The sequence below is a fragment of the Strix uralensis genome, chromosome 8 (assembly GCF_047716275.1).
Source record: "Strix uralensis isolate ZFMK-TIS-50842 chromosome 8, bStrUra1, whole genome shotgun sequence".
NCBI classification, from domain to species: domain Eukaryota; kingdom Metazoa; phylum Chordata; class Aves; order Strigiformes; family Strigidae; genus Strix; species Strix uralensis.
The window spans coordinates 27,481,945-27,508,117 of NC_133979.1; the positions used below are offsets into that span (position 1 = coordinate 27,481,945).

At 49.3% G+C, this 26,173-nt stretch overlaps 2 protein-coding genes across 6 annotated transcripts in view; both read left to right on the forward strand.

Moving 5' to 3' along the window:
• The first annotated feature begins 119 nt into the window (after positions 1 to 119).
• LOC141946646 (P-selectin-like) lies at positions 120 to 10,708 on the forward strand. 2 transcript variants are annotated; one of them, XM_074876782.1, is made up of 18 exons: positions 120 to 809; positions 1,350 to 1,440; positions 3,757 to 4,146; positions 4,244 to 4,351; positions 4,462 to 4,644; positions 6,370 to 6,555; positions 6,689 to 6,874; positions 7,010 to 7,195; positions 7,329 to 7,514; positions 7,634 to 7,819; positions 7,956 to 8,141; positions 8,271 to 8,456; positions 8,592 to 8,777; positions 8,959 to 9,144; positions 9,293 to 9,415; positions 9,825 to 9,855; positions 10,061 to 10,116; positions 10,346 to 10,708. In XM_074876782.1, the coding sequence occupies exons 1-17, from the start codon at positions 243 to 245 to the stop codon at positions 10,113 to 10,115; spliced, it is 3,222 nt and encodes a 1,073-aa protein (XP_074732883.1). In that variant the 5' UTR covers positions 120 to 242; the 3' UTR covers position 10,116; positions 10,346 to 10,708. The 2 variants fall into 2 exon arrangements, with proteins under 2 accessions (XP_074732883.1, XP_074732884.1); XM_074876783.1 differs by having other exon boundaries at positions 290 to 408.
• Positions 10,709 to 10,888: 180 nt separating this feature from the next.
• Positions 10,889 to 26,173, forward strand: part of ATF6 (activating transcription factor 6) — an 82,643-nt gene continuing 67,358 nt past the window's right edge. For all 4 annotated transcript variants that reach the window (XR_012629898.1, XM_074876786.1, XM_074876787.1 and 1 more), the window contains exons 1-9: positions 10,889 to 10,972; positions 11,077 to 11,153; positions 14,048 to 14,135; positions 14,473 to 14,567; positions 15,070 to 15,199; positions 15,438 to 15,647; positions 18,106 to 18,326; positions 24,075 to 24,260; positions 24,683 to 24,774. Coding sequence is in view for 3 of the 4 variants with exons in the window: in XM_074876786.1 (XP_074732887.1) it covers positions 10,903 to 10,972; positions 11,077 to 11,153; positions 14,048 to 14,135; positions 14,473 to 14,567; positions 15,070 to 15,199; positions 15,438 to 15,647; positions 18,106 to 18,326; positions 24,075 to 24,260; positions 24,683 to 24,774 (1,169 nt within the window). In the remaining variant the exon portion in view is untranslated. The remainder of the gene's footprint in view (positions 10,973 to 11,076; positions 11,154 to 14,047; positions 14,136 to 14,472; positions 14,568 to 15,069; positions 15,200 to 15,437; positions 15,648 to 18,105; positions 18,327 to 24,074; positions 24,261 to 24,682; positions 24,775 to 26,173) is intronic.

Sequence of the window (26,173 nt, forward strand, 5' to 3'; positions counted from 1 at the left end):
AACCCTGCCAAGGCAATTTTACTTAGAAGCAGAACAGGGTAAGGAAAGATTTATGATGATTCAAGAATGATCCAAGGGGAGGTGACACAATGAGGCATGTTCCTGAAACATTCGTGGAAGTTTATAAAGGATATTTACAACTCAGTGGAAGTTCCTCTGGCATGTTCTTGGACCTTTCTCCTAAAGACTTAAAGGCAAAGACAGGAAAATACATTGTGTAAGTAACTGTTTATAAACGATATATGAAGATTCACAGCCAGAGCAAAAAGCCTGCGAGCAAGGAGAGCATCTGGCACAGGAGCTGGGAGGCTGCAAGCCACGCTCCTGCTCAGCCCGTGTGGAAGCTCATCACACCTCATCCCTCCTCCGTCCTCCGACCGCTGGTGTGGGCACTGCGACGTGGACATGGTGGGTCGGGGAGGTCTCGGTGCCCTGGGCATCATGGGCTGGGGCTGGACCCTTCCACAGGTGCTCAGGCAGGCCCAGCTCATTCCAGGTTGGCTCCCGTGGTGGCGTGGGGATGTGCCCAGCTCCCATGCCGTGGGACAAGTGCTGAGCTGAGTCCGGCCAGGGCTGTGGCCAGGGCTGACCCCACTGTTCCCCTCCGGCCCTGGGCTGGGAGCGGGGTCTCTGGAGGTGGGAGAGCCCTGCGGTGGGGCAGGCAGGGGCACAGGGCAGGATGCGGGCTGGCAGCAGGGCTGGGGCGGGAGGGGAAGAGGCCAAGGGCAGGGAGCGATGTGCTGTGTGCTCAGAGGAAGTATGAGCACCACTGCCTGCCAAGGGACAGACGCGTCCGCAGCGCTGACATGGTAGGTCCCACTCCTTTCCTTGGGGATGAGTCAGGGTCTACCTGGAAAAGGGGGTTAGGGGAGGGCAGGGCTGTGGGCAGGTGCTGCCAGGAACTGGTGCCTCTGCCAGACACCCACGGGATGGACCCAGGCTGCCCCAGAGAGACCCTGCCCCGGGCAGCGAGGCCGTGTCGGGCACACAGGGTACTGCCGCCACGGAGGCAGATGCCAGCCCTGGGTGGGTGGGGAGGGGTGGGGGGCACAAGGCATGCCCTAGATTTAGGGGCTCCCCAGGAGTGAACTGCACTGCTGGCACAGCCTCTCCTCCCCCAGAGCCCAGCTGTGCTGGGGGCACAGCCCCCCCAAAGCACCTCGCTGGAGGGGCCCTTTCTGCAGCAGAGCCGTACCTGGCCAGCGGCACCACGCATGCCTGCATGCAACCCGGTACAAGCAACGTGCCCTTGTGGCTACCGGGACCACCTGGCAGTGGCGTGGGTGCACAGTGGGGTGCGTGAGCTCCTGTGGGACATGCATGCTCACACCTCCCTCTCTGGCACGCAGGGCACTGCTGTGGGACTGCAGTCTGCTGGGAGGACGTGGGCTCTGGGCTCCTGTGGCATCTGCTACCTGGGCATCGCTGCCATCGCATGGGGTAAGCCGCTTGCCGCCTGCTCAGTAAGCCCAGCGTGACCCTGCTGCCGAGGAGCCTGCAGGTCCGGGAAACCGGAGAAGGGCAGCAATGTTATTTTGGGGGCTCATCAGTCACACCCCCCACGGCTGCCAGCCCCAGGGCTGGATACTTCTGGGCTGGCAGGGGGCTGCGTCTGCCCCGGCCAGCTCCCTCCAGCCAAACCCATCACAGGACCGTGCTCCCCAAGGAGGGCCAAGCCATGTGCGGGGTCCCCACAGGGTATCTGGTTCCCCAGATGCAGCATGGCAACCAGTGCATTGTACCATGAACTGGAGAAAGGCAGCAGCATATCTACCTGCTGACTATACCCATGCCCAGCTGCAGAGCTGGGCACAGACATAGCCACAGGACCCACAGGTGCAAGCATTGGGCACAGAGCTGGGGCAGCACCACACAGAGTCAAAGCTGCTAATTGACATCAGAAGAATAAATCAGAGTAGAAACTGAATTGGTTTTGCTGCCTGTAAGGTATTTCCTTCACATGTTAGCATTGCACAGTGCAAAACCTGCCAGTGCCTGCTCTGTTCCTAGAGATCCTAGAGAGCTGGGTTATTTTCTAAAGGACCTTTCATGACTGAGCTAAGGAACAGAGGCAAATGCAGAAGTGTCAGGAGGAGGCTGAGATTTATCTCTGAGGGGAAAACAAAAATGCAAAGGCACCCTGAGTGTGGTGGGTGCTGAGCACTGCCCTGGGGGGAGGCATTGGGGGCTGCCAGGGGAGCCAAGAGGTCAAAAGAGGCAGGAAAACAGCACCCACCTGGGGGTTCAGCACCAAGTGGGGCAGGGAGAGGTAACATAACGCTGAGGGGAAGGAGTGAGGATGAGCTGTGCTACAGAGAGGGTGTTACTGGTGGAGCTGGAGGAAAGAGGCAGGATAGCATGTGGAGGATGGGCACGTAGCAGATGGTCTTTCTTGGTCTGGGGATGGCGTGTGCGAGGGTAGCAGAGCAGCTGTCCCGAGCCATGCTGGGGAGGTAGTGAGGGCCAGGAGGTGGGTGGTAGGAGCTGAAGATGGGGCAGGCTCCCAGGAAGTGCCCTGAGCTTCTGTCCTGCAGCCCCAAGCTCCCAAGGGGTGAAAAGGAGGGCCGTTGCTGAAGGCCAAGTTTTCCTTGGCTTCAGTTTTATTGAACAAAGTGCGTAGTTTGCTCTTTCACAAGGAAAACCAGAAAAATTATGGGACTTTTGCTTAGAAAAATGCATAATTATTGACCAAACTAGAGCCCTAATTAGGCTTGGTAAACCCTAGATTTGCATCTAATCTGCAATGCCCAGACCCTTGACTGCATGACCACACTGTGATACGCTCTCCTGAGACATAGGGTACCCCAGGCTGGTTGTCTGGAGCAAATTTGTTTCCCCATCTCACCTTCTGCACAGATGGAAATATGATCCCTGTATCACTTTGCAGATGTGGAGACACCTGCTTCTGGGGAGGAGGGAGGAAGCTTTTGTTTTGTGGCTAAAATCCTTTGATTGCATCAAGTTGTGGTGTGAAATGCTGTAAATAAGAGCAGGGTTTCAGCAAAGTGCCCTTCACTTTTGGGTGTGTGTTCCAGTTAATCTCCGGCTTTGCCCTGACTGGTGGGCATGACCAGGATGTGAACTTGACTTTTGCAAGACATTGTTTTGCAATACTGAATTTTACAAGACTCTTCAGACCATCTCTGGCTCAGATGAGCAGCGTGGGATCCAAATGCTTTTGAGGTTGAGGGCATGCTCATTGCTGTGCCTTGAGCTTACCTTGAGCTGACTCTCACGTAGAAGTGTAAAGCAAGAAAACGGAAGTGGTACACTTCTGTGCTCCAGGAAGGAACTGTGTTTAAGGAACCATCTTGATGTTGGCTTTTCCCCTTTGGGAAATCTTTGTGTGCAGGGCAGCAGGGCTGTGAGGCTGGGCTTTCACCCCTCGTGCTGGAGGAGGGGTTGGCATCACCGCTTGGGGGTCTTCTGCTACCTGTGCTCTGCCTGCCCCATCCCATGCTGCCCTCTGTCTCAGCCTTCACCCTGTCTCCCCCACCTTCCTCATCCCTGTGCTGTTCCCCTCTGTCCCACCTCAGCCTCTTCTGCCATGCCTGATCCATCCAGGTCTCCATGTACCCTTAGAGCCCCATTCTCACCCACACTTGTCCCTTTGTCCCCTTCCCTCACCCAGCTGGTCGCTGGCATCTCTTGGCCCTGATGCCAGCCCTAGCCCACCCTCACGTCCCAAGTGACCCCCATCCCTGACCTGACTCCTGTCCTTTCTGTGTGAATCCCAGACCTCATCCTCTCTCGTAGGCGCAGTGACATGGGTGGAGGTGGGTGCCTGGACATACCACTACAGTGACCGAGGGGACTACGCATGGGAGCAGGCCAGGAACTACTGCCAGACCTTCTTCACTGACCTGGTGGCGATCCAGAACAAGCAGGAGATCGAGTACCTCAACAGGAGCCTGCCCTTCCACAAGCGCTACTACTGGATTGGCATCCGCAAGCTGCATGGCATCTGGACCTGGGTGGGCACCAGGAAGGCGCTGACAAAGGAGGCAGAGAACTGGGCAGCCAGGGAGCCCAACAACCGTCGCTCCAACCAGGACTGCGTGGAGATCTACATCAAGAGGCCGCAGGAGTCGGGCAAGTGGAACGATGAGCCCTGCAGCCAGAAGAAAAAGGCGCTGTGCTACAGGGGTGAGCAGGGGGATTGTGGCACGGACCCAGATTGGGTGGGCTGGGGACCTCAGCAGGGTGGCCAGCAGCTCCTGATGACCATCCTCTGTGTGCACAGCCTCCTGCCAGCCCTTCCCATGCAGCCAGCGTGGCGAGTGCGTGGAGACCATTGGGAGCTACCGCTGCGAGTGCTACCCCGGCTTCCATGGCCCTGAGTGCGAGGATGGTGAGCCATTCTTCCCCATCCCTCCCTCCCCACTGGAGATCTTGCCTCAGCGGCAGAGCGGGCAAGTTTGATGTGCTCCTAATGGGCTGGCGGTGCCATGTCTCTCCCAGTTGTGCAGTGCGCCAAGCTTGAGCCCAAGGGAGTGCGCATGAACTGCAGCCATCCCTACGGAGACTTCAGCTACAACTCCACCTGCGTGTTCAGGTGCCAGGAGGGGTTTGAGCAGCGAGGAGTGGACATGCTGCGGTGCCTGCCTTCCCAGCAGTGGTCAGCAGACACCCCCACGTGCACAGGTAGGGCCTGCCAGGGGCTGGGGGTCTCAGGGATGCGGCAGTGATGTTTTTGGGGGCCAGCCCTGCGTGCCCAATGCTGCTCAGGCAAGCAACGGGCTAGGCTTGCCATGCCCCTGCCCTTCAGGGAAGCAGCTCCTGGTGCTGCATGCGGGGAGCAGTTTCCTGATAAGGCTGTCGTGGACAGAGTGGCTGTGAGCTCTGGAGAAGCCCCCTGCTCTCCCCAGCTGTCCCAGTGCTCTTGCTTGCTGTCCTGAATCCCACACAGGTGCCAGCACCCTTTGTGCACTGAGCCCAGGGGCAGGATGGTGTCTTGGCACTTCCATCACCCCGGTGGCATGGTCTCCATTGCCCCAAGCCCACACCAATCCACCTTGGGAAGGTGCTCAGCATCTTGGGGGTCCTCAGAGAAGAGTGAAGGGGGACTGCTGTCCCATGGCTGGGGGAAGGGTGTGTGCTGGCAGGGCTGGGCTGCCTTGAGCAGGGGTGAGGACCCATGAGATGAGGTTAGATATAAGCTGGGAGGGATGGAGCAGAGCAGGAAACCGCAGAAGAGAGAAAGTTGTGGTATGTTACGCTGCAGGGGCAGGGAAAGTCTTCCTATCAGCAGCTCAAGGGTTTGCAGCCAGGCACTGGGCACTCCAGAGAGGTGCTGGGCTTTTTTGGGGGTGTGAGAGCCTTGCTTCACCCTCCCTGTGCTGCTGCATGGTGCATCTGCAGCCTTGCAAAAGGATGGGATGAACTGAGGACTGGAGCAGACACGGGACACAACTGGGCACCCTCTGTATTGGGACACCCAGCAGGGGGTGAACACAGTCTCTGTATATATATTTAAAAAACAAAAAGCCTGCCTTGAAGTTAGTGCTCCCAATGATGCCTGTGGTCCTATGGTCCAACTCAGGGGTTGCTTTAGGCATCTGAGATCAGCAAAGCTTTCTGCAGTTAAGGGGAACAGGCAGGAGATGTGATGTGAGTGTCCCACAGCCAGCATCCCCAGTGGTGGCAGGGTCAGGAGCTGGCTCTCAATTTTGTAGATGTCCCTGCAAACAAGCTGGGCTGAGCCTGCCTGCTCCAGGCTTTTCAAGTTCACAAAGTCTTGCTTTCCCAGCTTAGCTTTGCCCGATGGCTGTACGTATGATTGATTTTTTAATTTTTTTTTTTTCCAAAGAATCAGATGAGTCACCTTTGCTGATAATGAAGTTGTGTTAGCAAGCATTGACAGTTAGGTTTACTCCAAAAACAAGCACAGGTTTCTGCTGCAGCGAGGCTGACGCTGCTGTGGGCACAGCGAGGGATGAGGCTGCCTGCCCTGCCCTCACGCACCCTGCCCTGTGTCTGCTTGCAGTTGTCCCCTACAGTCCAAAGCCACCTGGTGTCCTTCCCCTGCTGTCGTGACAAGGATGGGGCAGGTCTCTGCTCCCCTCCAGGGAGGGAGGCTAGTGGGACTTGCAGCAGCCATGGACCTTTGTCCCGGGGACTGCGACCGGGGGTAGCACAAGGGATAAACAGGGCTCTGGCAGAGCTGCAACCGCCCTCCCCAGGAAATCATTCATATAGCAGAAAAATTATTGTACTGACTATGTTTTGAAGAGGTGAGACTTGTCTGGATGAGAAAGGTAAACCAAAGACGTATCGCCATAGATTTGGTTTTGTTTGATTGGGATTCAGCTCTAATGCCTAGATTTAATATCATCTATCCTGTTCCTGAGACCTGCTCTCCCATTGCAGCCATCAGCTGCCCAGTGCTCAGTGCTCCAGACCGAGGAGAGCTGAACTGCTCCCACCTCCACGGGGACTTTGCCTTTGGCTCCACATGTGCCTTCTCCTGCCAGACAGGGTTTGCACTGACAGGGCCAGAGACCCGTGAGTGCACGGCCGCAGGGACATGGACTGGGGACTCACCACGCTGTGAAGGTAATGCTGCTGCTAGAGCTCAGGGTCTCGCTGGCCTTGGGGTGACATGGCATGTTCCCCAGCCTCTTGATCCCAGGAGTTTAGCCTTGCAGTCCCCAAGCTCCTGTTTGAAGTGTGCCCCTTCACCCTGCAGCTGCTGCCTGCCCAGCGCTCAGTGTGCCCGACCAAGGAGAGCTGAACTGCTCCCACCTCCATGGGGACTTCACCTTCGGATCCAAATGTGCCTTCTCCTGCCAGACGGGGTTTGTGCTGATGGGGCCAGAGACCCGTGAGTGCACGGCCGCAGGGACATGGACTGGGGACACCCCCCAATGCAAAGGTAGAGTTGCTGCTCAAGGTGTCGCAGGCCTTGGGATGACCCTAGGATGCTCTCCAGTGTTTTGGTCCTTTTGTTCCAATAGTTTAGTCTCATAGTCCCCAGGCTCCTGCTTGAAGTGTATCTCTATCCCTGCAGCCATCGCCTGCCCGGCACTCAGTGCTCCAGACCAAGGAGAGCTGAACTGCTCCCACCTCCATGGGGACTTCACCTTCGGATCCATGTGTGCCTTCTCCTGCCAGACGGGGTTTGTGTTGATGGGGCTGGAAAGTCGCAAGTGCACAGCCATGGGGACCTGGACTGGGGACTCACCACGCTGTGAAGGTAGAGCTGCTGCTAGAGCTCAGGGTGTCACTGGCCTTGGGGTGACACCAGGATTTTCCCCAGCCTTTTGATCCCAGCAGTTTAGCCTTGTAGTCCTCAGGCTCCTGCTTGAAGTGTATCTCTATCCCTGCAGCCATCAGCTGCCCAGTGCTCAGTGCTCCAGACCGAGGAGAGCTGAACTGCTCCCACCTCCACGGGGACTTCACCTTCAGATCCACATGTGCCTTCTCCTGCCAGACAGGGTTTGCACTGACAGGGCCAGAGACCCGTGAGTGCACGGCCGCAGGGACATGGACGGGGGATACCCCACGCTGTGAAGGTAGAGCTGCTGCTAGAGCTCAGGGTGTCACTGATCTTGGGGAACATCCTAGTGTTGTCTGAGCAGTTTAGCCTCACAGTCCCCAGACTCCTGCTTGGAGTGTGTCTCTACCTCTGCAGCCATTACCTGCCCAGTGCTCAGAGCTCCAGACCGAGGAGAGCTGAACTGCTCCCACCTCCATGGGGACTTCACCTTCGGCTCCACGTGTGTCTTCTCCTGCCAGACGGGGTTTGTGCTGACTGGACTGGAGAGCCATGAGTGCACGGCCACAGGGACATGGACTGGAGATGCCCCACGATGCAAAGGTAGAGTTGCTGCTCAATGTGTCACAGGCCTTGGGGTGACCATGGGATGTTCTCGGGTGTCTTGGTCCTCTCATTCCATCAGTTTAGCTTTGTAGTACCCAGGCTCCTCCTTGAATTGTGCCCATTTACCCTTCAGCCATTGCCTGCCCGGTGCTCAACGCTCCAGACCAAGGAGAGCTGAACTGCTCCCACCTCCATGGGGACTTTGCCTTTGGCTCCACATGTGCCTTCTCCTGCCAGACTGGGTTTGTGCTGATGGGGCCAGAGAGCCGCGAGTGCACAGCCACAGGGACATGGACTGGGGACACCCCACAATGCAAAGGTAGAGTTGCTCAAGGTGTCACAGGCCTTGGGATGACCCTGGGATGTTCTTGGGTGTCTTGGTCCTCTCATCCTAACAATTTAGTCTCCCAGTCCTCAAGCTCCTGAAGTGTGCTTCTTTACTCTGCAGCCATCACCTGCCCGGTGCTCAGCGCTCCAGACCAAGGAGAGCTGAACTGCTCCTACCTCCACGGGGACTTTGCCTTTGGCTCCACATGTGCCTTCTCCTGTCAGACGGGGTTTGTGCTAATGGGGCCAGAGACCCGTGAGTGCACGGCCACCGGGACATGGACTGGGGATGCCCCACGATGCAAAGGTAGAGTTGCTGCTCAAGGTGTTGCAGGCCTTGGGTTGACCCTAGGATGTTCTCCAGTGTCTTGATTCTCTAGTCTCAACAGTTCAGTCTCATAGTCCCCAGGCTCCTGCTTGAAGTGTATCTCTACCCCTGCAGCCATCGCCTGCCCAATGCTCAGTGCTCCCAGCTGGGGAGAGCTGAACTGCTCCCACCTCCACGGGAACTTTGCCTTCGGCTCCACGTGTGACTTCTCCTGCCAGACGGGGTTTGTGCTGATGGGGTTGAAGAGCCATGAATGCACAGCCATGGGGACCTGGACTGGGGACACCCCACAATGCAAAGGTAGATCTTGTGATCACACACGTGTCTGGAAGTGCTCTGTTGTAGTAGACTGCTTACCCCAGCATCCCCTTCCCCTTAGTACCACCTGTCCATGGTAGCTCATCCCCTGGCTTCCCACATGTCCCCTTCCCACCACCATCATTCCTGTCCTGTTGATGGTACTGCTGTGCTTTATCTCCAGCCATCAGCTGCCCTGTGCTGGACCCTCCCAGCAGAGGACAGCTGAGCTGCTCTCACGTGCACGGGAACTTCACATACAACTCTACATGCACCTTTTCCTGTGAGGAGGGGTTTCTTCGGATGGGAGCAGAGATGCTCTGGTGTGAGGCCACAGGGAACTGGACCAGGCATGCCCCTGTCTGTGAAGGTGCGGTGGGACCCTCTGCTCCTCTAGCACTGGGGGGGGTTCAGCCTCCTGCAGCACATCTTGAATGTGGTGGGGCACCCCAGCAGCTTGGGTGCTGTGAAGTCCTTCTGACAACTTTCTAACCTGTAGCTCTGCTGATCTGTTTCAGAGGACGGTGCCCCCTTCCTAAAGCAAGTCCTGGCTTACAGCAGCGGCACGGCTCTGGCTCTAGCTGTCATCGTGCTCTCAGGGACACTCATTGCCCTCCTTGCCAAGCGGCTCAGTAACAGAGGTACAAAAACACCTCCCACACTTTGGTCACTTTGGCTGGGGGTTCTCAGACCAGGAGGTTACAGAGTCCCAGGGTAAGGTGGAATGATCAGAAGAGTTTAACAATGTGACTGCCTCAGTCCACGTGCTTTATTTGCTGCGAGTCACTTTGGTCTAGCATCACCTCCTTGATAGTTTGTCCAGCTGGAAGTGTCAGCAGCCAGGTTTGGAGGGCAGAGCTAGAAAAACACAACTGTAAAGGGGTAGAAGGCAATTGCTTCAGATCCCTCTCCCCACTCCATCCTGTGCTTGTCAAACTTGGCTCAATTTCAGATGCTGCTGCTGCAGCTTCTCAAGTCCTTCACTAAACAGTTCTGGTTATTTCTTTTCTATCTGCACTACCGACGTGGATATTTTCACACTGTTATCAGAAGAGAAGAAGAAGCTCCTGAACCCCACCAGGTGAGAGCTGTGCTCTGCAGGAGGCTGGCTCTGCCCTGTGCCCATCCCAGCCCTGCAGTCACCCCACTGTCACCCATATCTGCCCATGTGAGGCTGCTTTTATACACAGTGGGGGCCCCTTTGGGGCTGAGGGGGCTGTACTGACCCACGCCCTTCACGCTCCTGCCCTCTCCCCCAAGGTGACACCCTTGTGTCTGTTTTCCAGTGACCTAGGATCGCCGGGCATCTTCACCAACGCAGCGTACGACGCCAATCTGTAAGGTGCGCGCTGGCAAGACGCTCGCAGCACTCTGTGCTCTCGCAGCGTGCTGGAAACGTTCCCCCCTGCTTCTGCTGGGTGTCACGTGTGGAGGATTCACCTGGGCAGCTCTCCTCTCGGCTGGGGTGCTCCCACGTGGGGACACCCCTTGGGAGGGGAAGGGGGGGACCAGCTATTTTCTGTGCTGCACCGAAGGGGGTAACGCCAGCTCTGGCTCTCCTGTGCTTCCAGCCTGGCCGTGACCAAACCCCACCGCGTCCCCCAGCGCTGCAGACCCAGCGGGAGCTGCTGCCGGGGCCTCGAGGGACTTCACGCCTCTGGCCGCAGTCCGGACCCGTGCTGCCGCGTGGAGACCGCACCCACGCTGCGTGTGCGCCCCCTGCCCTGGGCCTGGCGCTGCCTTCCCGCACCCCCCACGCGTGGAGGCCTCTGAAGACCAGCCTGGGGCCGTGGGCCGCCTCCCTCGCCTGCTGCCAGCCCCCTCCCCTCACGGAGCTGCCACCCTCCCCTTGGACGTTCCCCCGCGGCTCCCCCCACTCGCGCTTCTGGCGACGGGCTCGTGTCAGCGGGGCCTGAATAAACTCCCGTGTCTAACGAGCCGCCTCCGTGTCCTGGGTGCGGGTGGGGACGGCCCTGGGCTCCGGAGGCGAAGCCCCGGCGCGGGCAGGGGCCGGAGGGGGGCCCCCCACGCGCCCCGCCGGGCCGCCGGCCCGTGTCCGACGGCGGCCGCCGTAGGGGCGGGGCAGTGCCCGGAAGGAGACGTGGGCTTCGGGAGGAAGGCGGAAGCGATGGCGGCGGCGGAGGCCGAGTGGGAGCCGGCGGGGCTGCTGCCGGCCCCGGGCGGCGGCCTCGACTGGGGTGAGCGCGGCGGCGGCGGGCTCGGGGGCGGGGGGCCGGGGCCGGGCGGCGGGGAGCTCCCCGCCGGGGCCGGGCCGGCGCTGAGGCCGCTGTCTCTCCCGCAGAGGCGGTGCTGGGCGAGGAGCTGAGCGAGCTGCTGGGCGCCGCCGAGCCGCGGCGGGCCCCGAGGGACGAGCCCGACGTGAGTACCGGGCGGGGCGGCGGGAGGCCGGGCTCCCCGCGCCGGCCGTGTGCCCCCACGGCCCGGCCCGGGGGCTGGAGGCGGCGGCGGGGCATCCCCCGGGGCGTTCCCCGGGTTCATGGCGGCCGTCCGGCAGGAGACGCTGGAGCTGGGCGGCTGGAGCGCCGGTGTCTCACCGGGCTTCACCCGCTCGCCGCTGCGTTAGCGGCTGAGCGACAGAGTTGTCAGCATCTCACCAAACCGTCGGTGTCAAAGCTAGAGACTTAAAAGCCATGTTTAAAGAAGAAAGTTTAAGGTGAAAGTGTGAGGTGCCGTGTGGAGGCAAAGCTGTGTTGTCACTTGATGGAGGTAACCCCGCGCGAGGCGGTGCTGGGGCGATGAGCGTCTGAGCTGCAGGAAAGAAGTGGTGTGGAGGAGCATGGGGACGTTACCTCTGCATCCACCAACGCTGTGCTTCATCAGCTTGCCTATAAGATGGCTTCTTGTTTTCTTATCTATTGTAGGATTTTATTCTAAAACCTTTGCTTGCAAATTTATGCGTCAATCCCCGTGTTTTTTAGTGTCTGATTGTACATACTGCTTTTTCTGCCCCAGGGCATTTGCCTCATGGATTCTCCACTCTGTGTTCTTCCCCTGCCTTCTTTCTGCTCACTAGCTCCTAACCCACCTCCAGCACAACCCCTGGGTTATCCAACAGAACCTTCAGGTACTAAGAGCATTCCTACAGGCATTGTAGAGCCAGGCACTGGAGAAAATGCAGGAACTGCTTGATTTCACAAGGGCAAGGTATTGTTTATCAGCAGGACAGCATTAGTTACCTGTGTGGAGGCTCCTGCTGCACAGCTCAGGCTGTGGTTTTTGGTCATTCTTCCTATAAATGCACTCTGATGAGCTTTTTCTTCATCCTAGCCTGTAAGTACTAATAGCTATGAAGTCTGTAGACTCTGAGCAAGTTGAGGACATAAGGAAAGGTGCATTTGCAGGATAGTTTTTAGCAAGAAATGTTCACTGTATATTTGTATAAGTTGGGTATGTGATATTTATATTTTTCATGCAAGTGCTCAAAAAAACATCACATTTGAGTAGGAAACTGAGGCAGATGCAGCAGCAGAAAAAATGGAGAAAAAGCTTGATCATTGTTTTAAAGATAACACAGTAAATAATGTTTATGAAGTGATTTTAGTCTTTTTTTCTTTTCTGTTGGAAAAGGAAACTGGTGTTCCTGGCTTTAGAAAATGATGATGTCAGTTTATTCAAACATAGGGAGACCTAATACATACTGTTCATCAGACGTTGAGCAAATCAGTGCTTGTGTCTTTCCTGCTGGTAGACTGCCACTGGTGCTGCTTTTGTTTATAAAGTGCTTTGAGATGTGATGATGGAAGGGCATTAGGTAAATCTTTCAATGCAGGTGAGGGGGAAGATGGCAGCAAGTTGCTAAAACCTGTGCTTTCTATGAGCTGATTCAATGACTGGACTTAGCACTTTCGCTTTACAAATTACTGATAACAGTGCAATAATTAGGGGTGCTCTTAAACTGACATGCTCCTTTCCTACAGGTCTAAGCTTTAAAAGAAGTCTTGTCTTGTGTATTCTAGTTGAGAATTGCCCCCTTAAGGGCTTTTATCTGTGTGTGCCTTAAGGCAACTGCAGTGATAGTTGTGTTGTTTTCTTTTGTTTTCCAGACCTGTAAGAATGTGTGTTGGGTTGACCCTGGCTAGATGCCAGGTGCCCACCAAAGCCACTCTCTTGCTCCCTTAACTGGACAGGAGGGAGAGAATATAATGAAAGGCTCGTGGGTGGAGATAAGAGCAGAAAGAGATCATTCACCAGTTACTGTGATGGGCAAAACAGACTCAATTTGCGAAAATTAACTTAATTTATTGCCAATCAAACTGGAGTAGGGTAATGAGAAAGAAAAGCAATCTTAAAACACCTTCCCCCCATCCCTCCCTTCTTTCCGGGCTCAAGTTTACTCCTGATTTCTCTACCTCCTCCCCCACAGCAGTGCAGGGAGCAGGGAATGGGGGTTGTGATCAGTTCATCACCTGCTGTCTCTGCTGCTCCCTCCTCCTCAGGGAGAGGACTCCTCACACTCTTCCCCTGCCCCAGCGTGGGGTCACTCCCACAGGAGAGAGTCCTCCACAAAATTCTCTGACGGGAGTCCTTCCTACGGGTTGCAGTTCTTCACAAACTGCTCCATCATGGGCCCTTTCCACGGGGTGCAGTCCTTCAGGAACAGACTCCTCCAGCACGGGTCCCCCATGGGGTCACAAGTCCTGCTAGGAACCTTCTCCAGCATGGGCTTCTCTTTCAACAGGGCCACAGGTCCTGCCAGGAGCCTGCTCTAGTGTGGGCTTCCCATGGGGTCACAGCCTCCTTCAGGCATCCACCTGCTCCGGCGTGGGGTCCTCCACAGGCTGCAGGTGGAGATCTGCTCCCCTGTTATCTCCATGGGTGCAGGGTACAGCTGCCTCACCAGGGTCTGCACCACGGGCTGCAGGGGAACCTCTGCTCTGGCACCTGGAGCACCTCCTCCTCCTCCTTTTTCACTGACCTTGGTGTCTGCAGAGCTGTTCCTCTCGCATATTCTCGCTCTCAGGCTGCAATCGCTCTCCCACATGTTGTTTTTTTCCATTTTCTTAAATCTTTTATCCCAGAGGCACTACCACTGTCACTGATGGGCTCGGCCTTGGCCTCTTGGAGCCAGCTGGCATTGGCTCTGTCAGGCATGGGGAAAGCTTCTAGCAGCTTCTCACAGAAGGCACCCCTGTAGCCCCCCCACTACCAAAACCTTGCCACACAAACCCAAAACAGGATATGAATATAATGGCTGGTGGTTTCAATGTATATTGTCTTTTTGTATTGTTTCTTTTTCTGAACTGTCATTTCAGGAAAATGATCTCTATAACTTTCATTTTGATTTGGATTTGATGTCTTGGGACTCAGACCTTTGGAATATTACAGGCCATGCTTATACAGGTAATTAACCTTCTGTATTTTATAGGTGTGTCTATTCCACCCCCATCCCACAAGGGTGAGCTTTTACAGCTTAAGGGTAGTGGTAACTTATGTGAAATGATTTGATTCCCTACAGCATTTAGCTCTGTGATGAGCCGTCATGCTGTGTTTCTGTAGGATGGGTACAGCTGTAGAGGACTGCCCTACAAGCTAAGCTGTTCGGTATCTTTAATCTTGCTATGTTTTCTGGTGTGCCTTGCTTCAGGAATTAAATAGGTGGTGTAGGGCAGTGTGCTCTTTACTGATCTCCTATTGCTAAAAACTTGTACAGTAAAATTTCTTTATCTGCCTCTTGCAGATGCAAGTGTGAAGACAGAACCTTTATCACCAGCCACTTCAAACTGTTCAGTCCCTTCTCCATCATCTGTGGACTCTCCAGTGCAGAATGTGCCTGTATGCAGAAACCTCCATGTAACACAGATAGCAGCAGTCACTTAGAACCAGCTATGACAAAAAAAAGCCCAGTGATTGATTTGTCTGACCAACTTCATGGCATAAAAGGAAACAGCTAATTTTTCTAACCTTTACAAAAACAACTTCCCTTCAGTGGTGTTTTATTTCTTCTTCTGTTGTAAGCCATTCTAAAAAGAGCATATTCAGTTCTGTTTCCTCAGTTGTCTTTATTAGCCTGGTTGCCAAACAGAATGCCTTCTAAAGGCTTCTGAATCTAGCAGTTGTTGGTCTCTGCCTCCCATCGCTCTGCTGAAAGGGAGAAGTACTTGTTTGGTTTTCAGTGGTACTTAGCATTCACCAGAATAAAACTGCAGAACAAAACCTACCTCCTGTTTTCTGCAGCAGCAATACAGATGTGATGAAAGGCAGTTATGCTCTGAACTGCTAGGAGACACTTTTATGTGTTTCTGTATCATTAATCTCATGTACTTGCTGTCTGCAGGATGATGTGGACTTCAGCTGTAGCTCCCAGATGTCTCCCATCTCTCTCTACAGCAAGAGTTGCAGAAGCCCTGCATCCCCTGAGGGAGATGGAGGCAAGAAGCCTGCTGTCAGCATCGCTTCTCGGTCTGGTATGAGACCAAGTTACTTTGATTCTGTAGATAGTATGTATATTGTCTTGCATACGAGTGTTTAACTAACAGACACTAGTATATCCTGTCATGTCTGACTTGAATTTGTGATCAGATAGGTCCATTTTTAACAAATATTATAGATGGGTTAAAAAAAATACCAGAAGCCATGTTATTACTGTTTGAATTCTTTATTTTATATCTTCTGGTCCAACTCTGACTCTTTTTCCTTTCCTAGCAAATAATTCTTCTGTGAGGACCCTGAAGAGATGTAGTCAGACAGCGTCCAGGCCTTTGATCCAACCGAAGCCGCTTTTGCCTGCCGTACCTGAAGCTCAGGCTAATATTGGCATCCCAGCTAAAACCATCATTATTCAGACTCTTCCCACGCTCATGCCACTGCCAAAGCATCAGCCGGTTGTTAACATCCAGCCAGCACCTCCTAAAGGTAGGTGGATTGTCTTGACTGAGGCAGGTCTTGGGGGTAAACACTATGTCTGTTTGGGATGGTCGCTAGAATGAAGTTAGATTTGGCGGGTGAAACGAGGGGTAGGAGGAAAAAGAGGGGTCCTACATGCTTTACTGAAAAAGCTTTAGGCTGAACAGATGGCCTTATTCCTCTCATAGTCCTATGAGAAAGAACACTCACCTGGGCATTATGTGGAATGGAAGACCGTATAGCAAAAGAGACTATGCTGCGCACTGTCAGTTGTGGAGATAAAACTGCTGGTTTGGAAGGATCTCTCTGGGGACCCTTTGCTCTGCTTTACTTGTGATGGTGCATAAGATGGTTACAGTGCTGTTCTGTTGTAACCAAAGGAAGATCCAGCAGAATTAGTTAGGATGGCTTGAAAGCTTAGGAGGAGTGATAAAAGCTTTATTTTACCCGCATGAAACTCTGACACGGAATGGTGGGAACATGAGTTTATGGCTTTTTATCTGACTAAAGAGCATTAAATAGGATGTGAAATCTGCTAAAAGTTGAGAGCCATGTCAGAGGTTAGAAAAGTTGCTTACAGCTGCAAGCTAGTTAACAAGAGGCAGGTGATCTCCTGTCCACTGATAATTTTTCATTCCTCCATTTGCCCTGTAACACTTTTGAAGTAGCTTGAGCCTTCATTTCTGAATCCAAAGCATTATTTTACTCTTCAGCTAAGGCAGTAGGGTCATGCATTGCTGAAATTGTCAGGTGCAGTTGCGTGTTTTCACCAGCTGATGGCTCCAGACTCTTGCAGTTGTCTGCGCAGGCACTGAGGCGTGGAAGGAAAAGGAGACAAATACTTAAGGGCACGTATCTAGAAATTATTACATTAGTGAAAAATTTGTCTTCATTACTAATTGCTCTTCCATCAGGAGTTAAGCCAAAGCTGGAGATGCTGACATTTGTTACAACATGCCTAAGATTTTTAGACAGCTTAAAACACAGGTCAGCACAGTCAGTGTGACCTAATTCTTATTCCTTCTGATGTTCCAGCTGATAAAATGCCATCTGGAGTAAGGAATGCTGGGGATATAGATTTTTTGGATATAAGTATAGTACTGTGAAGATCAGCTTCTCCCTGGAGAAAAGTCAGGAGAGTAGTTTCTGTAAGGCACTGTAGAGGAAATACTTTTGAGAAAGTATTTGCATGCCATGTATTTACTTTAACTGATGGTGTGTTTAAAAATTCTATTGTGCCACTACCATAACAAAAACCATAAGGATCTTTTTCATTAATCAAAATCCCCTGCACGTGACAAGTTGGAGTTACCAGATTGAAATATGCCATTATCTTCAGAGGAGCATGAGGAATGATATTTTTACAGTCCCTTTCATAAAAGCTTATGGAAGAAAGCATGATCTTGGAGCATCCCATACTTTATGCACTAAGAAGATTGTTGAAATACTCAAATTCACCATCTGAGGTCCTTAAATAGGGTAGTACTAACTTATGATGTCTTCGAGATTATCTCTACAAAACAGGAGATCTAATCCTACACCTCATTCATAAAAGATCTTAGCGCTAGGTAAATTACTTAATTTTTCACCTTCCAGAGGTTGGGTAAATGCTCTAATACATTGTCGTGCATTTTGGTTGGAACGCTCAGATGGAACGTGCTGTTTCTGAAAGCTGGCGAGGTCATCCTGTTACAAAGAATTAGAGACACATTCATGTGTTTTCAGACAACAGAATATTACTCAAGCACCTGCTTGAGTTAAATGTAGTTCTTGGACTGAAATTTCTTGGAAGTGACTTTTTAATTCCATTTCAAACTCTGTCAAAATTACCTCATTTTTTCTGCTTGCTTTTCTTTAAGTTCTGTTAGGCTTGTGCATAAAATTTCTTACATAAGACACTTAAAAAAAAAATTGGTCATGTCTTAGTGTTAATTGAGGCTTTAACTTACGTTTTGAAAGTGTAACTTGCATTGTTCTTTCTCGCTCATCTTCTTTCTCTATGCGGTTTCTGAATTGGTTGTATAGTATGAGTCACTTCTGTGTAGTAAGTTTTCCATTGAATACAGCAATAAAGTAGGGATGACAAAAGGGAGGAGGATTGAGGTAAGCTGGCTAATTCTTTGAAAAAGTTGCTCAAAGTGCATCAAGTGTTAGCAATACTGAAATGAGTAATGTTTCTAACAAGTATCGACTTTTGTTAACCGAAGAGCTTTTGGGAGAAAGCTTGATTCATTTAATATGTGTGGTTTTGGTTTGCAGGATGGATTAAGAGCCCTGCAAACTTTTCAGCTTTTTTTTTTCTCCCCATTCCTATCCTGTGGAATATACTAATGCTGTAGGATTGGTCCTGAGATAAATTGTGCAGACCATGAGAGAAAGCAGATCTTTCTACCTCCTGTATTGGAGGTCACGTACAAAACTATTTCATGTCATATGCCGAGTACTCCTGTTTGTTCTTGTGTTCTAGGTCAGTCAGTGGTGCTCCCCCAGCCCACTGTGGTACAGCTCCAGGCTTCTGGGGTGCTTCCTGCCTCCCAGCCAGTCATTGCTGTCACTGGAGGGACCATGTCACTTCACAATCATACGGTGAATACGTTGCCTCCAGCTGCTGGAAATGGCTCAACAAACAGCAAAATACCAGTGACTAAGCCCTTGCTTCAAAATACCACACCAGCAATGGGGATGGATGTAAGTTCTGACTGTGTGATATAGCTAATAGCCAAAGCTTGGAAACGGTTTTCGGTTACCTCCATGTGGGATATAATGGGAGAACCAGGTCTCAGGAAGACAGAGCTGTAGTTGGGCTTGTCTAATAGGATTTCTAGCAGTAAACAGGGAATCCAGCAGCTTGTCAAATAATGAGGAGGAATAGCTTCATATCTGCTTGCCTGCCTGGAGTTGCTGACCAGGTATGCGAGCATTGTGGCAGAAGACAGTGCTGATACAATTTATTTTTCCACACCCCCCCCCGCCCCTTGTCTTCTCAACTGCAAGCTCTCAATGGCTGGAGCTCTCTTACATGCAGGAAGATCTGATATATCTGATTTTTGATTAGTGCTAAACCATTTTTCTAATCTGTATAATAAAAACAGTCCTTTGGAAGTAGATGAATTGGAAGTGTCAGCAGTAAGCCTGATTCTTTTTCTATCTCCTTTATCTCCCTAGATTTTACTCATGATTTTTAGAAACTTCAGATATGGAGTTTCATATGATCCTAATCTCTTCAGGCTTCCTTTTGGTCATATACAATATGAGTAGAAAAGGGGTAAGCTCTCAAAAGTCACTGTGCAGATAAATAAGTTTTTCCACAGTAGCTCACAGTAAGCAGTGGGTGTGAACAGAAATAGCTTTTCAGATGTGTGCGGGTTTTCTTCCTTTTCAGCTTTGACATCTTAACTAGCTAGCAAGCTGGGTGTTAACTTGATTTAGTTCCTAGTAGTTTGGAGCTGCTTTGGTTGCATTTTGTTTTCCAAAGGAAGGTGTCATTGTGGAAAGTACCGAAGTTTCTTGTTTGTGGCTTTTAAACTTTCAGGGTGTCCTTCTCCAGTGTGGTATTCCAAGCACAGTTGTCATGAGCTGAGGGTCCTATCACATATCTCCGTGTGAGGGAGAAAACACTGGTGTCCATTCACATGAAATCTTGCAGTATAGTCACCTGCTTATTAGCAGCACAGGACACTGTTTCTTAAAGGCATATGCCTTCTGTCTTCTTTGGAGGGATGTCATTGTATGGTTTCCTAGTGTCTGAGAATTGCCACTTGTGCTTGATGTCAAATTTTCCTCTCTATTCATGTTTGTGTGTGGGCTGTATTTTTCAATGAAAAATTGTTTGCTACAAATAATTCAGCAGCCCAAACTGCAAGGGATACCTAATCTTGAATTTGAAGAAGCTAACAAAGGTCTGTCAGCAGACAGACCAGTTAAGAGTGCTGCGTTTTTAAATGATAATTGCCTGCCATGCAGAGCCAAACTGAAGAGACCTGTCAGCAGTCATTAGTTTTGTGACTCCCTGTAATCAGGACTAGTGTGGCACCATGCCATTGTCTGAATATAACGTTTAATTGACAAAACCCCCTTATTGTCATTGCACTTCATATACACATCTGTGACACTCAGTAGTCAAATAAGTAGCTAGAGTAACAAATAGCTGTTTGTTTTGAATGATGGTTGTGTGGATATTTCCACCTGAAGCTGTTTTAGGCAGGCAGTTTTAAGACTTGGTATCAGTCTAAATGCTACACGTCTTACCTGTGTTTATTGAAACATGAAAAAACAGTTGCAACTGCTCTTTGGTACATACTGTGAAATAGCACTTTGAAAAAGAACAAGTGTTTCAGGATACAGCTGGCGCCAGCAGGGTTAAAACATCTTGCGGCTGCCATAGATGCCACATGTGGCGCTCAGAGCTGCACAGAAGTAGCTGTCATTTGAGCTCTGTCACACGTGTTTGTGTTTGCTAATCTAAGCAGATGTTGCAGGATAAAAAGAAACACTGCAGGACTTTCTTTTCGGCTTAGGAGGGATAAACTGTTAGTTTAACTCTGAGCCTTTCCAATGGATTAGATTGAGATGGGCTGATAGCAAGCTGTACGCTTGAGGCCCTACGATGTGCTTGTCCTCATGGCACACTTTAACACAGCTTGCCAGCCTCAGGGAAGTGCCAGACCTTCCAGTGTGGTCACTCTTCACTAGGAAACTGGTGAAGAACTTTCCACTAGGAAACTGGACAAAAGAAACGCTGCCTAAGCAAGCCGCTCTTCTGGTTGGAGGAAAGGGAGTCTTGATTAAAAAAGCAGATTGCCTTTCCTGTTGCAATTAAATGATACGAGGACATAACTGGTAGGTGTGTGAGGAACTGCAACCTTGTTGTGTCCTTATAGGGCCTTTCTCTCAAGTTTCCACTCTGTAGTGAAGAAGGGTTTAATTTTGCCTTCCAGTTCTGTTGATAAAAAAATACTGAAAATTTAGAAAAAAATAAATTACACAAAATAACTTCAACATAAGTGTGGATTTCTATTAAAGAATCCCATTTCCTGTGCTGTACATTGGGTAATTTTTATATGAAATAAACTAATTAGTCAAGTTCTGTTGAGTTAGAGGCAAGAAAAGCCCGATCTGTCATAAGAACAGAGAAAACACTTGCACGGCTTTTGTATTCCTGCATTTAAGATGCATCTTTGAAGACAGCAGCTTTCATAAGCTGAGGTAAGAAGCCAGCCAATGTAAAGTCGAAATGGTTTGACCTTTCAGGTCTTTGTTAACTTTCCCAGCGTGTGTACCCAAAACTGTGAAGGGTGAGAGACATTCTTACCGCCTTGTGCTAGAAGCTTGTGTTGGAATGGAGGTTAAATTTTGCTCAGAACCGAGTTGTCTTTGGAAGACTAAATGGAGGTAGCAGCGTTTATTTGTAAAGTGCACGACTCTTTGTAAAGACTCTGAAGAGGGAGGCTGATCTGAATCTAGTTTGTACTGTTTGAAGCAAGGCTTTGCAATGAACCTTTCACTTCTCCATATTTACAATAGCTTTTGTGTGTGTGTTAGTGGTGGTGTAAAAGCTGCATCACTGATTAATGTTTGATTTCCGTTTATGATCTGTGTGTCCTGAGAACCAGAAGTTACTATGTTGAATGGTAAATTAATATAATATAATCTACAAAGAGGGAGACTGCAAAAGAAGTTAGCAGAGGTGCTTGATATGTTTAATCTTTGTTCAGCACTTGTGCAAAGCGACGTTGCTCAAGCAGTCTGACATTATAAATTAGTTCCTCTCTCTCTTCTGATTATCAAAATTCTTAAGCAAGGGGCATGTTTATCTTGATGCCAGGCTAGCTATAGTGCTATACTGCTTCCAGGTTCAAGCATTGTTATGCTACTTCACACACACAGCTCTTTCAATTTCCTGCATCAGATATAGGTAGGATCAGGTGTGCAGCTGTGACTTATTCCCCAAGAAAAGCCAGACAAGTGCTAGAGGGTTGACCAAGAACCTTAAACTGTTGTAGGGATTGCCAATTAAAACAAAATAACTCAAAGACATGAATAGTTGGGTTTTATTTAAGCAAGCTTAAGAAATGAGTGGAAGTGAAACTGGTGTGACATAGACCAAAATGCAGTTACTGCACAGAGTACCTTGAATCAGACTGGGGAGAGCTGCTGTTCTGGGCAGTGTTTGGAGAACACTGAGTAAAGGAGAGCAATCTAGATAAATACCATCCGAAACGTAGCTGGTAGTGTCTGAAGCAGCAATAGATGTACCTCAGGATGTACTCTTAGTGTACAAGCACTGCACTGGTGCTTTAACGCCATGTGTTCTCCAGGGAAGCAGGTAGATTTGCCAGAGGTTCCACACACTTAGTCAAAAGCTGTCCAGTAGTGAATAATCCTGAGCAGGTCTGCAAACAAGAATGGATGTAAACAATTTGGTCTTCTCTGTTTGACTTCATGATGCAGAACCTCTTCTTTAAAAAAGAGGAATATAACTACTGGTTTGGAATATTGCACAACTCAAGCCAAAACTGCTGCATGAACTCCTTCCTTATTATTTTATCTCTGGACAGATGAAGTGATCCTGGCCCTAAATTGGTGTGTTCTATACACTGCAGTCCCTGGCTAACCTGAATCTTTTTTTTTTTCCAATGTTTTTATATGTCTGCAGAAGTTTTCTTATGTTAAGTGTTGTAGTACTTAAAAAATTCAAGACAAAGCTTAGCATTAGTGAAAATATGTTAAAATCTTTTCCTTCTCCACTCTGTTAAAGAGGGAACCTGGAGTAAGTACAAACAGCTTCACTTTCACAGACTTTTGGTGGCAGCAGACTAGACATATAGTAAATGATCTTTACAGAAAGCAATTAGATCAACATGGAGACAGCCCAAAATGTTAATGCACTGTAACGTGTTTTCTTAGTCTTTGTCACCAAACTGCAGTATCATGAAGAAGAATGACTTCTTCAAACAGCCTGTAGCCAGTTTTTCTTGCAGACACCAAGGCCCTCAAGCAGCATATTGTCTGTGTGAGAGTATATACAGGGAGAGGGTCAGAAAGCTATGGTTAATGTTCTTTAAGCAGCCAGACCTTAACTGGAGCACACTGAGACTGTTAATGTTACTATTCTGTGGCTTGTTTATTTTTTCCTAGACTGATACTTCTAGAATAGTTACCATCTTTTCTCTTTAGCTTTCATGCTCTAATAGATGCAGGTTACTCCAGTGCATGTGTTGGTAGCTACTGGAGGATATTAAAGTCTCTCTAAGATAACAACATTCAGTTCTTTTTCAATGTAAACATCATTAAGGCACATCCTGTTGTAGCTTTGTAATGTGATGGAAGTCTTGTGTTTTTAATAAAAACAGAGTTGCTGTTGCTAATTTGTGAGGGAAAGGAAATCAAGAGTAGTGTTTAAACTTAGGATTTCAAGTAGTTTTGTATAGCTCTGCAGTATTGATCATCATTATCCTTGTCAGCAGCATGAGGCCTTCAGTCTAGGTCGTCCCACTCAGTGCAAACCACAAAATAAGTAAGTGGTAAAAGATGATAGACTGTTCCTGCTTGGGGAAAAAAATCGGAGTCATCAAGACTGTTGGAGGATGGGGAGGGGTTACTTTGAACTGTCCCGATCTGGTCTTGCAGACTGAATGCCTGCTAGTGGTTGGAGTGAATTATGTGCCCTCCTGGAGTATATTTGCTGGTTTAGCTTCAGCCAGAAGGAATCCAGTTTATGTGCTCTATCAGAGACTGTTCTGTGATGCGAACCACAGCATATTAAGTGGGACAGTCAGGAAATGTGCATCAAAGCCACACGCCTGATCTGAATTAAAATGCTAGTATAGATGCACCCAGAGACTGCTTTTAAGCTGCCATGTAAGTGCTTGATACATGTAGAATGTGCAGTCTGAGGTCAGCAACAGCATTCAAAATCTAAAAAGCTATATAGCATAGCTGGAAAAGGTACAGAAACAGGTGTAATCAGTGTGGAAATGGCTTCCATACAGGACAGACTGAAAAACCACAGGACTTTCCAGTTAAGAAAACAGATGACTGATTGTAGCCTATAAAATGGTGCATGGTAAAGTGAAAGATATTCTTGCTACCTTGCAGACCTGCAGGTACGTATTTGCTGTCCTTGTGATTTGATTGATCAAATAGAACTTCTGCTTGAGTATACATTTTGTGTCCTCTACACATAGCAGGTTGAGAATGCAGGAGAAATCAGAGAGAGTGCAGGACCTGTTTTTTCATTATCCATGAGCTCTAACTCTTGGAGATGTACAGTGATTCCTAGTTGCCTCTGTGCTGAACATTTCAGCTCATCTGAAGCAGAGTGCAGGAAGTAATCTATGCAGACTTTTGACAAAGTAGAGGAGCAGAAACTATTGCATGAAATAGAGGCACTTTTAACTTGTGGATCATTAACAGGACTCCGTATTGTCTGTCCAGGTCAATGTCTTGAGACGGCAGCAGCGCATTATCAAAAACCGGGAGTCAGCCTTTCAGTCACGGAAGAAAAAGAAAGAATACATGTTGGGACTGGAGGCGAGGCTGGAGGCAGCCTTATTGGAGAATGAGAAACTCAAGAAAGAAAACAGCACACTGAAGAGGCAGCTGGATGAAGTAGTATTAGAGGTAAGCGATTGTGATGAAGGTCTGACTTTATATAAAGACAGTTGCTCAGGTGGAAGGCACTTGAACAGAATCATGGAAATGTTGACTGAAAGACCTTTGGGGTTTTCTAGCCGAGTCTCCCACTCCAAGCAGGACCTTCACCAACTCTAGGTCAGGACAGCTGTCACATTACCTAGCTGACTTACAAGTCTTTATTTGGTGGTGCTTCTGAAGATCTCACTAAGAAGATAGACTGGATAGAAGCTTCTGAATATAATGTATGACAAAAGAGTTTTATTTTTAAGTAGTCGTGGCGTGTATTCATACATAATTAGGCAAATATATCTAAAAAGCAAGCATAATTTGGTGTATTTAGCTTCTAACATACCTTTGCATGTCTGTGCCTCTCTTTTATTGCATGTCTTCTGTTTTCTCCTGTCTAGAACCAGAAGCTCAAAGTATCATCTCCAAAGAGAAGGACCCTGTGTGTGATGGTGATACTGGCGTTCATAATGTTGAATTATGGTCCCCTGAGGTAAGCTGCCTGGGAATTCCTCTTTATGTAGCAAGTTTGCTGTCCTGCGATTTTTCTTTGAATCATTAATACAGGCACTATTGTGTTCTAAGGCCTTGAGCCTGAAACCTGACTTCTGTCCTTCACTCTCCTCCTGCACAGGGGAAGACTCATGTGTATAATGGTTCCTTTTTTGGAATCCTTCTGGCAACAAGAGCTAGATCTTGTACTTTTAATTTCTCTTGGTTTGGCATTTTGTTAATCAGTGCAGTGTACAGCAGTTTGCTCCATTTGTACCTGAAGAGATGAAAGAGCTGTGTTTAGAATCCTTTTAGAAAAAAATTCACACGCTTTGAGAGCTCATCTGCTTGTTTATACCTGTGCTAGACTCAATAGCTATGAGTTTAAGCTGCTTCTAGTACCCAGTGCAGGAAATCCCACTCTTTGTTCCAGTGCTTTGCAATCCTGACCATTAGATGTGTCTAGCAGCAATCTTCCTCATTACAGTGTAAGCCCTGTATTACTTGTCTTCTAGTTCTGGTGAAGATAGTGTTCCCTCTCCTTAATTAGTTGAAGTGGTAATCAAAAACCTCTTTTGTTCTAACTGTATCAGTGGGGCATAGGAACCAGAGAGCAGGAAGGAAATGCTGCATTATTTCCCAGACACTTTATAAATAAATCTGTGGAAGAAAGGAGACTAAAAAGGGATATTTCTTGCATATATGTGTCTATTTTGCCTGGCTTTGGGACATAAAGACCTTCTGTATGAAGCTGTTCACTTTTTCATAAGGGGAGGATATTTCAGTAGATTCCCAGTCAGCAGTGTCTCCATTTGTCCTCAAACCCCCATTCAAACTAAAGGAATAGGGTGGGCTAAATCTGGAGGAAGACTTTGTTTCTGACTAGATAAACTTTTACAGTGTTGGTGTTTGTACTTTTTAGAAAATTAGCTAAAGCTGAAATTACTTTTGACATATTTGCACTTAACTGCAAATACTGTTTATCCCAGGCAGTGAAATACAGCTGATAATTTTACTTTGATATGGATGGTTTTAAGGTAGACTGTTTCTTAGTGCACTTAGGGTTTGTATTGGGATTTTTGACTATCAGCCAGAAAAATCAGTTTCTCGACATTAACCAATTGATTTGTACATCCCATCTGCATTTACAAACATTACTGCTTACTTGAGAGACACTTGGTGGGAACTAATAGAACCAATTATCGTTCTGAAGCTGGGAGAAATTTTAGTTGCCTCCACATTACAGTGATGAGTTGAAATGCATGAAGCTCTTGTTTGTTTTGAGAGGCTTAGAAACATACAGAAAATGGGTGGGAAGGCTTTTTTGCTACACTGCTCTAAAGTTCCTAAGTTCTCATCCTAAGGAATGAGTAAGGTGTTGAGCTTGATGACAGGAAACT